The sequence below is a fragment of the Crocodylus porosus genome, unplaced genomic scaffold (assembly GCF_001723895.1).
Source record: "Crocodylus porosus isolate Cpor-Errol unplaced genomic scaffold, CroPor_comp1, whole genome shotgun sequence".
NCBI lineage: Eukaryota > Metazoa > Chordata > Crocodylia > Crocodylidae > Crocodylus > Crocodylus porosus.
Genome location: NW_017728951.1, coordinates 25685497 through 25698000, shown reverse-complemented (window position 1 = coordinate 25698000; position 12504 = coordinate 25685497). Strand labels below are relative to the sequence as shown.

The 12504-nt window shown below is 47.1% G+C and overlaps 1 protein-coding gene across 7 annotated transcripts in view; it reads right to left on the bottom strand.

The window, feature by feature from the left end:
- The window catches only part of BTRC (beta-transducin repeat containing E3 ubiquitin protein ligase), a 140517-nt gene that overhangs the window by 30176 nt on the left and 97837 nt on the right, over positions 1-12504 (bottom strand). For all 7 annotated transcript variants that reach the window (XM_019555896.1, XM_019555890.1, XM_019555893.1 and 4 more), the window contains one exon: positions 2573-2804. In XM_019555896.1, coding sequence (XP_019411441.1) covers positions 2573-2804 — 232 coding nt within the window. The remainder of the gene's footprint in view (positions 1-2572; positions 2805-12504) is intronic.

The window sequence follows — 12504 nt, the reverse complement described above, 5'->3', positions numbered from 1 at the left end:
ATCAGGAGGCGCGACTTCAGTCAGGGCGGCTAGGATCTGGGACTAACTTCCAAGTGAAGTGGTGCTGGCTTCTACCCTGGGGGGCTTTAAGACAAGGCTGGACAATCATCTTGCTGGGGTCGTTTGACCCCAGTACTCTTTCTTGCCATGGCAGCGGGTCAGACTTGATGATCTGCTCAGGTCCCTTCCAACCTGACCAACTATGGAACTATCTCCATCCCTGGGGGTGTTTAAGACCTGGCTAGACAAAGCCTTGGCTGGGATGATGCAGTTGGGGCTGGTCTTGCTTTGAGCAGGGGGTTGGACTAGATGTGACCTCCTGAGGTCTCTTTCCACCCTCATTTTCTGTTATTCTACAAACTAATGCAGTGCAAGTGCTTACAAGAACTGAGATGCTACCGAGATGCTTTTTTTGCCTTCCAAGTCTACAATAGCCATTTGATTACTGGGCACAATGAGATTATAAAATCCAGAGAGTTTACATATTTAACTTCATAGCAAGGCTCCCACGATGCTTTTATTCTTTGTATGAAGTGCAATTAAAACCACATTTTTCCATTATCATCTCATGTTGACAAATCCATTTGGAAGAAGTCAAACGTTTGGGGTTAAGAAGCAACAAAGGCCCAAGTGGCTCTTCCCTGGACAAACACAGCGTGAGAGGAATTCTTCCAAATGATCTTTTCCTCCAACTAAGGGCACGTCTACCTAGTGCAAAGTAGTGTAGAGATATCCCAGCTAGCCTGGGTACCTGAAATAAAACAGCTGGGTTTGTATGGCACTCTGGCTGGGTTAATCTACCCTGCTTCTCATTAAGGCTAAAAAGACGGAGCTGAGTGATGTGCTAACATGGCTCTCTCAGTTGTGGCACCCTAGCAGGTCACGTGCAACGTAACCACTCTCTAGGAGTCCAGAGACAAAGGCTGTAGCACCCTGCCAGTCCACCAAAGCCCCCGAAACCAAACAACTGCAATTGCAAATTGCTGCCTCCTCTAAAGGCGTGATTCAACAGACTGAGAGTGGGGCTGAAAGCCAGGAACTCGTGAGTTCTGGATAAGGTCCTGTCACAAACTCAAGCAGGTCACTTATCTGTCAGCTTCTCAGAGTCCTCATATGACAAAACCTGTACCTCTCGCAGGGGCGGTGATACACCTGTCTGTACAGTGCTTTCATCCTGCTAGCTACTTCAGTGACCCCCATTCAACACAGTACCTGACCACAAATAAAGGTCAATACCTCTTCGGATCATAGGCAAGTAGGGCTGGAAAGGGCCTTACAAGTTCATTTAGTGCAGCCCCTGCTCACAGCAGGTTCATCCCTGCCTAAACTAGGGGATCTAGTGGCCTGTTACAAACTAGTCAGAGGGGACCAGCAGGCATTGGGGAGTCCCTGTCCCCCCGAGCACTGCCAGGAGTGACCAGAAATAATGGTCACAAGCTGGCAGAGGGGAGATTCAGACTAGACATCAGAAGGCGCGACTTCACGGTCAGGGTGGCTAGGATCTGGAACCAACTTCCAAGAGAAGTGGTGCTGGCTCCTACCCTGAGGGGCTTTAAGACAAGGCTTGACAATCACATTGCTGCGGTCGTTTGACCCCAGTACTCTTTCCTGCCATGGCAGGGGGTCGGACTCGATGATCTGCTCAGGTCCCTTCCGACCCTAGAAACTATAAAACATCCCAGGCAAGCGTCTAACCTGCTTTTGAAAGTTTCCAAGGATGGAGATCCCACAACTTCTCCAGGCAGCCTGTTCCAGTGCTTGACTGCCCTCAAAGTCAGATGGTTCCTCCAAATGTCCCACCTCAATTGCCCCTGCTGCAGCTTTAGGTCATTGCTCCTAGTCCTATTCCCTATGGTTAACAAGAAACCCAACTCCATCCTCTCTGTAATCACCCTTCAGGTATTTGAAAACTGTTATCTAAATATTCAGATAAAAGGCAATACAGAGGTGCAAAATATAGATAAATTAAGACTTCCACTGTCCCCTATGGCCAAAGAGAAACCCATTTCCATCCCCTCTGCAGTCACCCTTCAGGTATTCGAAAACTGTTATCAAAATCTACAGATGAAAGGCAATACAGAGAGAGGTGCAAAATATCGATAGATAAACACTTCCACTTATTATTCAGCTATATTTTCTTCTCTAGGGGCAACTCATAGACTTCGATCAGTAGCTACAGGAAAAGATTATTAGTGAAGGGTCTATTCTGAATGGAAAAGAAAAGCTCCAAGAGAAACCAAAGATAAGGGGCAGGTCAAATGTTTAAAAGTTTTGTTATTCAGACATGCATCAGAAGCCCAGCCACGTGCTCTGTTCCTTGTGATGTACGCCCTTGACATACAGCCAAGATCTACAGCGTATTTCAATCACAGCGGGAGAAGTACTGAATGAAATATTACTACTGCTTTGCACTCCTACAGAGCCTTTCACTCAAGGACCTGCCACTTGCTTTGCAAAACATCTCCCAGGAGAAAATTCACCAGCCGGGAAGGCCCAGTATCAAAGCGAGCCAAATGCCACAGCTCTTTCAAAGACAAGATGGAGAGTCCTTCCCCCAGTCAGGCAAGAATACCTGGCAGCGCTGTGATGAAGTCCCTCTGTAACATGGGCTTGAGGTACGAGTTGATATGTCCATGTTGGTAATGACACATCTGCGAGATGAGATGCTCCACAAACTCCACCTGGTCGGACTCAGACCACTGCTCAAAATACTTGACACAGAGCTCCTTCTCCTTCTCATAGCTCGCGGACAGCTTCCTTTGCTTGGGCACAATCATACTGGAAGTGCCATTGGCAAGTTTTGTCTGGGAAAGGAAAGAAGGAAACACATGAAATGAACCTTGGGCTACTTCATCATCTTTTTTTTGGAAGACAACAGAAGGAAAAAACATTCCTGCGTGTGAAGCTGGCTGAGTCTGCATATCCCATTTGCTGCTGTCAGTCTGCAAGCGGGCACAAATGCCTGTAACCCTTGGAGGACAGTACAGCTGTTTGTGGTGGAGCTGCACACAAAGGACGATGATGAGATGGGAAAACAAGAGTGGCAGCTCAATACAAACAAATTTTACTTACATTTTCCAGCCAGCAAAGTGCAGACAGATTTCTAATTTACCATTATCCGCTACTTCAATGCACCACAGAAGCTTGCATTTATATTTTGTTCCTCCTCTAAAGTATTTGCTTCAGGGCTACAATGGACCACTGCTACAATTAATAGAAAATGCACAAGATAGATACGAGGAAACTGCATAGCGATAGTTTTGGGTAGACAGTATATATGGCAAAATGTGTTAAAATGCCCCAAACATTTGGTGCTTGCCTACACTTCACGCAAAGCCAGCAGAAAGGTTTTAGTTTTTGATTCTGCTATTAATCTTGCCAGAAGGGCTCAACACAGTCTGATTTTGAAGAAGGGCTCTAGGGACATGACAAAAGTGACACTTCATTCCATCGCTTAACGGCAGGAAGGTGAAGTTTTGCTTTTCAATGATTTAACGAGAACAAAAGTGGGAGTGCTGCACTAGAAGTACATCCTCTGTCCCTGGCAAAATTAACTATTACCTGGGAAGCCTATGCTTTCCCACACTGATTAGCAAGCTAGTTTTATTTAATGCTAAATAAAGGAAATGGCCATCCTTTTTTTAGGATCCTATTACCCAACTGAAAAAAGCATAAGCTAAAAATAAAATGCTACAGGCTTACACTCCACCAAGACTAGTTTTAAAGGCACACTGTAAAGATGCCACATCCCACAGAACCTCGTTAATGCTCATTCTGCTAATATGCAAACTTGATCATTCTGGCTGCAACCATGAGGTCTTGCCCAGCATCCCAGCAAATATTTGGCAGACAGTGCCATTAAGGGCAGTTTGCACTAGCAGGTCCTTTCTTTTACAAGACGCAGGACTGCATTTGCTACTCCACTATGAATTATCGAAAGAAGATAAAGAATGCTTTATGTTCAAAAGCATGTCTAACTTTAGCCCAACTACATAGGTGCTCTAAAAAAAACTTCACCCCAAAAAATCCTTACCTTTCCCATAATTTCTGGACCGTCACAGCTACATCACCCTTACAAAGTAAAAACAAAATTGCACCTGTCCTAATAAATAAAGTAAGTATTTGATGATGGAATATTATTTCTGTTTCCCTTATGTGCCAATTGACAATGCGAGGGGCAGGGATTTGTGTGAGTGATATCCTTTATTGGACTAACGGCAGAGGTGGGGGAGATTTTAGCTTTTGGGCATAAATTCCCTTTCCTTGGGCTGGGTACCCTCTTGCAAACTTCCTGGATCATCATGGCTACATCGCCACTCCGACACTACCAAACCACAGTGTGCCACTCCAGTGTCAACACAATCAGGGATATTTTAGTAAATTAAAAAAGCACCCCTATTTTACACAGACATTACAATATATTTACTTACTGAAGAAAAAGGTATGGATTGTCTCATGTCACAGACTGTTAAGTTATTTGCTAAAAGGTCTTTGGGATTAAAAACACAAGCAATCCTAGCCTGCACGTGTGGACTCCAGTCACTCATTCCCAGCCCACCAAAATGGTGTAATTTAACATGTTGCATTATCAAATGGGGGGGGGGAAATACTATATTTAAGATTGCGTAAAGGTCCATCATTTGCTGCCACATTTTATTCTTGAAGCACAAAGCACGAGTGCTGTTCCTGCATTAACTGTCAGCATCTCTAGCAGAAATGGCTGGACAGACCTTCTGATGGAGAACTGCCATAGAAAGTAGAGGGTCTTTTTAACAAAATGTGATTTCTGGTTCTGAATTAGGATTTTAATGATCTCTGACTGCTTGAGACCATAGTAGAAGGACACCAGACCATCACTGCTAAGTTTTGTTGCTCAAGCAAGCCAATTAGCAGCATTCATTTTATTTTTCTGCCCCACATCCCCCATAACGGACCTACAACCCCTCAAATGCTGGGCACGTTTCTGGAAGTATTCAGTAAGGATGCAGTGCAGACGGGGAATGGCTGATGCCGGAGCTACAAACGCTCTCATTCAGTGGTCACTTAAACAACACGGATCGCAGTGACCCATAAGTGAGTATCTGGGGGGAAGAGGAAAGAGACACCATCTAACTGGGCCATCTATTTATACCGAGTCTGCTGACATTACAAAGGCGACTGTGGGAATGAGCTCCTTGGTGTGAAAGGTTGGGTTTTTCCTGGCACGCAGTCCATTGCTGGCATAAAATGATTAAGGATGGACAGTACTGAACCGTCAGCCTCGAGGGACTTTGTGGTCGGTTTTATGGCAGTTGAGCTATTTGCAAAACAGAAAAGCCCATGAAACGCTGGATTAAGGTGGTTGATGAATGGGGTACTTTACAAGCCGATCTCATTTCATTTCTCATTTCATTTGCTGCACCGGTGATCTTACAGCGGGGCTGTCTAAACACAGCGCGTTTCTCTACCTACGCTTTCGGCCTCTGAGAAGTACAAAATGGGAGGGAGCAGGGCCTACAAGCTGCGCTGGGTGGGACATGAATTTGGGCACATACAGATCTTTCCCTGACAGGGAAAACCTCATACTCACAGCCTGAATCCACTTGGCCTTACATCCACTGGAGAGAGGGTCAAGTGTCCCCCCAATCTGGAACTTACTAGTCACCCCCCACCCCATAACTTACTTTACCTTGACCCAAACTTTCCGCTATTCTCTTACCCTGCCCCGCTAGATCTGCCAAAATCCCACCCTGCAGCACCTTCTACCTCCCAGGCCTGGGTACCAGAGAGGCAACTCCGTTGCAAAACCATGCCATGGTTTTGGGGCACAACTCATGCCAACTGTGACCCCAAAGCTTGTTTTGAATAGGGATGAAAGAGCACATGGTCCAGCAGTCAGAGCTGTTCTGGAAGTCAAACCCTGGCCCAATCATAGAGAATTAGGGTTGGAAGTGACTTCAGGGTCATCCCAACTGCTGGCTCTGCCTAGTGTGGGCCTCTCCATGAGAAGAGGCGGACAAGTCTACAATGAGATTAACTTGATGGGCAGCAGAGTCACTTCTGACCTCTGCACGAGCCCACACCACGGCTTCCCCTCTCATACATGCTCACTATAAGAAGCGATGGGCTGTAGTTAAGAAAAAGTGCAAAAATTTCCAAGTGAAGCCTTTAAAAAAAAATCCACTACGGTCCAGGTGAAAAAGCCGAGTTATTAAAACCTATCAAGCAGCTGTACTATTAAAGAGCACATGGGGGTCCTGGTCACTAGCAGGGAGAGAGCTGATTTGGTTTTCTGAGAAACCCCGATGCCTCCCCATCTGCTGCATCCCACTGCCTTCAATTCATGACAGACCTTTGCAATGTAATACTAGTGACTACTGGCTGGAGCATTCAACACTTTCCTCTTCTGGTACAATCACCGGGCCCCTCTGATAGAGGCAAAGCTGTCAAACACGGGGCACATAAAACAAAGTTAAATATTCATGCTAAAGCACAACCCAGAAGAGACTATTAGCCCACCGTCTCTGTTATTTGTGGGGATGAAGATGTATTAGCTGCCGTGCTAACAGAAGTAACTGCAAGCCACAGGCATCCAAAGTGATCACGGCATTGTTATGCATGAAAAAACCTCTCGGTATGGCAGACGAGAGCACCCACACTTAGCCCTCTTGCAACAGACTGCAACCCTCTTCTTTTTTATCCCCCCTGCCCAAGTTCACACATGGAGGCACGACTCGTGAAGATGACAGAAGCCAATGGCCACTGCTTTGTTTTGAACCCAGCAGACGTGCTTGCTGGGACCTGCAGTCCAAGCAGTTGTGCACTGGATTGGCACAGACGTATGTCGGCGTTACTGGCTTCGAGTTGCTTTGGTCAGAGCTGAGCGTAGCACTCCGTGTGAAGACATGCTAGCCATTGCTTGTCTGACTTCATGAGACCAGACAGATGTTTTCTGGTACAGGTGACCATAAGCAGAGGTCTGTAATTGCAAGGCCATCTAAGAACATGAAGGGACCTTAACCTGACTAAAGACTTTACATTTATAAGAAGAGGCAAGACCTGGGTGCCGGTAAACTTAGGCTGGATGTGGCCACAGTGCTAGGTCTATGGTGTAACGTGGTTGGACTACAAACACAACTGGGTTTATTCCCGTTGTGCATACGGGGTTTCAGGCTGGTTCTAGAAAACCAGCAGGGTTCTTGGTTACTGGACTAGTCACCGGTGTTTTCTCATCTGCACCAGCAGTTAGAAGAGTTGTGACACGGTTGCTCCCTCTCCATGGCAAAGAATCGGGTCAGGGACCTTTTTGTGGTGTAGACATACTTAGAGCAAATGGCCTTTCTGGTCCCTCCTATTCTGCAGTGTAGGTAAGTTTAACCCCTGCACCTCTCGCCCCCGCCACCGGGCCTACCAGAAATGCATCTCCATCAGATTCAGAGATATGAGAAGACAGTAAGCTTCTTGAGTGCCTCCACAACCGAAAGAGAAGGACCTGGCATGCAACACTAATCCAACGTGTCCTTATTGCCCTCTTCTGTCCCCACATCCCCACCAGGGCCACAGGATTTTTGGTTGCGACACATGTACCTTGTGGCGCTTCTTTGCAGCTGCCTCATTTCACCACCTACTTGCACAACCAGGGCTGGTTAAATCACTGATCTAGACAGAGCCACCTTAACAGGATTTTTGGATGGGTCCTAGTGAAGGGGAGTGGAAAAAAAAAAAAGGACATAATGTTTAATTATAAGAAATGATTGAAATAGGCACAGACATACCCCGGGTGCCTCTGCACTGCAGCAAACTCTAAACTTGTTATCGTTAATGGTTTAAATTTCACTGTGCTAATCATTTCAGGACACAAGCCTTTCTTGATAATCTAATGAATTATTCCAACATCCTTCAGCAAAAAAAATCCTCCATGACAGCACTAATTACAAGACGTTTTCCCAGTGCTTATGTAAAATATGACAGAGCAGCAGCTTAGGGAATTGCAGAAAACTGCTTCTAATTTCCACTGAGAAGCTGACAAACACCTCTCTTTCATCTCTCCCAGCTCTCAAGTAAGATTTAACTTTCTCATTTAGTTAATTACCGAGTGAGGATCATCATTTTCCCGGATCGGAGCGGCACAGAGCCTTTATCGTGTTAACTTGTGAACTTGATCGATGGCTGCTGCTAAAACTTAATAACTTCACCCCCCTGGCAAATTGTAAGATAAATATAATAGGAGAAACTCTGACAGTAAAAACCTGCCAGAAATGAGCACTGTGTTTATGTTTCTTTGCAGGCAGCAAAAAAACAACCGACAGCTTATTACTGGGTGCGTGTTACTTATATTTAAAAGACTCCAGGCAGTTAACTTCCTGCGTACTGCTCAAACTTTACTTGCAAGATAAAAGACGCTGGGGAAAAGCCAAGGTAGCGGCAAGACAGAGAAGGGGACCGGCGAGGTGAGGGCAGAGATGGAGAAATGCAGCAAATGCTGAAAATAAAAGGCCCAGTCAAGGGCACAGTTATGGTTAAAATATCTGGGGAGCCCAGGCATGACCTGGAGTTTAGCAGCAGTGCAAAAGATGCTCCAAAATTTGGGCAGGCAAAGTTCTTTGGGTAATTAAAGATGTGATATCTTTTATCTTTAAGATGTGGTACCTATTATTAAAGATGTGATATCTATTATTTTTATTTTTTTATTATAGTTGGAAAAAATGTTCTTTGCAAGCTTTTCGGCACAAACGCCCTTCTTCAGGCATAGGGAGAAAGGGGTGTATGCCCAAAAGCTTGCAAAGAACAAATTTTCCAACTATGTAGTTGGTTTAGTAAAATATATCACATCTGCCCAAAGAAACTTGCCTGCTCATGTCCTTAGACCAACATGTGTACAGCCAACAACCCCTCCAAAATCGGGAGCACGTCACAGCAGCAGGTGTCACAGCCTCCACGGTTGTAGATCTGGAAAGCCGCTGTCAGCTGAACACCTCCAGCACAGCCGGCTTTTCAGGATGTCTTGCGGGGCAATGAAGCCAACTGCTGCCCAGCCATCACTCCATGCACCGGAGCAATAGAAATGGGGAGGCCTGGCCTGGAAGTGCCCTCATCTCCCACCTTGTCCCTAAATAAGCAATAAATCCAGCTTGCTAAAACTGCATGGGGAAGGGGGCTGGCTGCTTGGATGGTGCACAACACAGCCAGCAGGCTCAGTGGCTTCTCTCTTCCTCTGTGGGGCTGTAATTTCCAAGGTAGATGGCTTACCCTGAAAGCTGGAACAGAGGAAGCACAATAACATATCTCCAGCTGGCTGAAGAGCTTCATGGTTTCAAGGAGCTGGAAGGAAGTTGCTTGCAAGCCTACAGTATAACACGGACATGCCTGGGCTCTGACAGACCTCAATTATTGCCTTTCTGATGCAACAAACAGGGGTTTTCTGTTGGGTGGGAGGCAGTCCGGTCCATAGGGAATGAGTCTCTGTTGCAAAAACGTCCCCCCTCCCCATCTAGGAAGCCTTGGCACAAAGACCTGAGATCCAAAGAGCCACACAGCCTGAATGACAGCACAAGGGGAGCCTATGCCACATTCTTCCCTTTTACTGGGTGAACTTGTTTTTTTTCTTCCCCAGGTTTGACTCAGAGCTACAGCGCGAGGCCATTAAACAACTCAGTCCATTTACTTTTATTTTAAAAGCTCCGTTTAGAAGCTACCCATTTCTAGCTGCCTTCATCTCACGGAGCCGATTCTACGAGGCTGACCATGGGTTTCGCATGTCTGTGGACTTCCTCGCTCTGTGCTGAATGCCGGCTTCCACGCTGCAAAGCGCACCAAAATATTTTAAGGACCCAACGCAGCCCAGGAGCAGAATCATCATCAATCACATCTGAGAGTGAAAGGAAAGTACCATGAAAGAAGTCAAGATGCTATTACTGTTTATTTCCAAGTGGAAATTCAAAAAACCCCCAACAACCAACGCCCGCAAAACAGAAATGAACGGCCCCCTGGATACCCAAAGAGGTAACTGTATTGCCTGTGCCGAGCTGCTAGCTCACATCTGGACTCTAATTACACTACACCGCAGCTGGCTTGATAGGGGGGAAAAAATGATACGTCTAGATGGAAAGGTCAATGGAATTATGCTGGAGACGGCAGACCAGGCTACTGTGCTTCATGAAGTCCAGTGGGACCCACCGTTTTCAGAGGAACCGTCTAACTGCATCTGATATGGTACTGGCCCGGGGCGTACCCAGTGGAGGGTTTTAGCCACGTCGCAGAAGAGTGACATTTGGAGACAAGGCTGCGTTCTTCCGGGGTTGGAGAAAGCTGTAGGCAACCACAGAAGCAATGTGTTGAATCTCTCCAGGGACCGGGGAGCGCAGCCCTGTACCAGCTCTGTAATACAGAGAGCAGCAATAATGCCTTGCTTCTCTCCCACACTGCTAAACTGTAAACAGCAACAGGGAGACGAGATTAAAAACTATTCTTTTAAGCTAATACTTAATGTTTCAGACAGGCTAATAAAGTTTAATTGTCTGGAATCTGGTGGCTCTTACTGTATAACTTCCCCGTGATATAGGTCTCCCATCTGGATTTTAAATGCTGGTAAAACCACCTGAATAAACTGCTGTGATGCTGGAATGGATGTGCAGCCGGAGTCCCCCCCATACTGCTTCCTCTCCAAGTTTCCTCTGCAAAGAACAGGCATGAAGGAGGAATCACCTTGCGCTAAGAGGCCCAGCCGATGGACCTACGCATCACGTTGGCACGTGCCGCTTTCCCCGTGTATCTAGTGACTGCGAGCACTGTGAAAGGCCCCTCAGAAGTCGCCGGGTCCCCCCTCTCGCTCCAGATGGGTAACAAGCAACTCTGCAAGGAAGGGAATGCGGAGAAGCGCTTCTCCTTCCAAAAAAAGCATTACCTGAGCCAGGCCTGGACTGCTGGGACTTGCACAGATTATTACCGCTAATGGAGGAGAGGAACATGCACATTATTGCTTGGAGAACCGTGGAACCGGCAGCAGCAGCGAAGGCCTCATTTATGACAGGGAAAGGTGGAAGCTATGCTCCGAGCGGCAGTTTTGCTGAGTTTTGGATGGCCGCCTCTCTTTTAGAAGACCCAGGCAGGCTCTCCTGCCTGAGCGGAGCCGCTCTTTACGGGTGTTGCTGCTGATTTCCTTGCACCCCCCGCCATCCCTCACTTCAGACAGAACACCAGCGAGGAACAGCGTGCTGGGAGGCAGGCTGACCGGGTAATTTAGAACAAGCTGGACAAAACGAAGGAGAATAGACTGCTGAAACACTACAAGACGGGGTAACCTAACAGGTCAAATGCCCCTGTCTGGCTGCACTGCAAGCAGCAATCATGATTCCTGAAGCATCTGGATCCTGCCTGCATAAAGCTTTCAGGAGGGTGCCTGTGCCCGAAAGCTTGCAAAGAGCAATTTTTCCAGCTATTCAGTTGCTCTAATAAAAGATTTTGCATTTACCCAAACGACCCTGTCTGCCTAAAGCTTTCAATACATTTTTAGCACCAACAGGCTAAGCCTGGAGACATGCTTGGGTAACGCCCCCAGCACCTCCCCCTAGCAATACTTTACCTAGGAGATTACCGCTCAGAAGCATCGATCTTCACCGAGTTTCCTGCTTCTAAATGCATTTTGCTGTCTGAAATGATGACGCACAAGGAATCAAGTGACTTGCCCATGGTCTCGGTAAGAGTCAGTGGCTCAATCTGGATTAGAAACCAGGATACTCATGGCTTTTTAAGAATCAGTTAATCCCAGGTTTCCTTCCTTTTGGTGCCACCCAGGTTTTGTTCAATTCTGTGCATCTAAGACATTACATTATATAGCAGCTTTCCAAGCTTGGGGAGCACAGGCTGTGTAAAGGATAGCACTGAACACACAGGAGGGATGCTGAGGTTACGGAAAGCTGCATGTGAGGCGTGACCCATGTTCCCTTCCACTGGACAAGTGTTTATGCAAGCACATATACGAGCAGCAGGTCCTGACGATCTCCACCCTCCAGTGCTGGGGGAATTAGCAGAGGTCATAGCGGGACCCCAGCATGGCTTTACGAGCGCTTGTGGTGCTCTGGCGAGGTGCCGGAGGACTGGAAAAGGGCCAACGTGGTTCCCATTTTCAAAAAAGGGAGGAAGGAGGACCCAGGAAACTATAGGCTCGTTAGTCTTACCTCGATCATGGGGAAGCTCTTTGAGAAAATTACCCAGGAACACATCTGCAAGGGGCCAGCGGGGGAGATGATGCTTACGGGCAACCAACATGGGTTCATTAGGGGCAGGTCCTGTCAGACCAACCTGGTGCCTTCTATGACCAGGTCACCAAATCCTTGGACACAGGTGTTGCAGTGGACATCGTCTTCCTGGACTTTCGGGAGGCCTTCGACACTGTCTCTCACCCCGTTCTCATTAAGAAACTGGGGGCTGTGGTGTCGACCCCCACACAGTCAGATGTGTCACCAACTGGCAGGAGGGCCGCGCCCAGAGAGCGGTGGTGACGGGTCACGTTCGACCCGGAGGGAC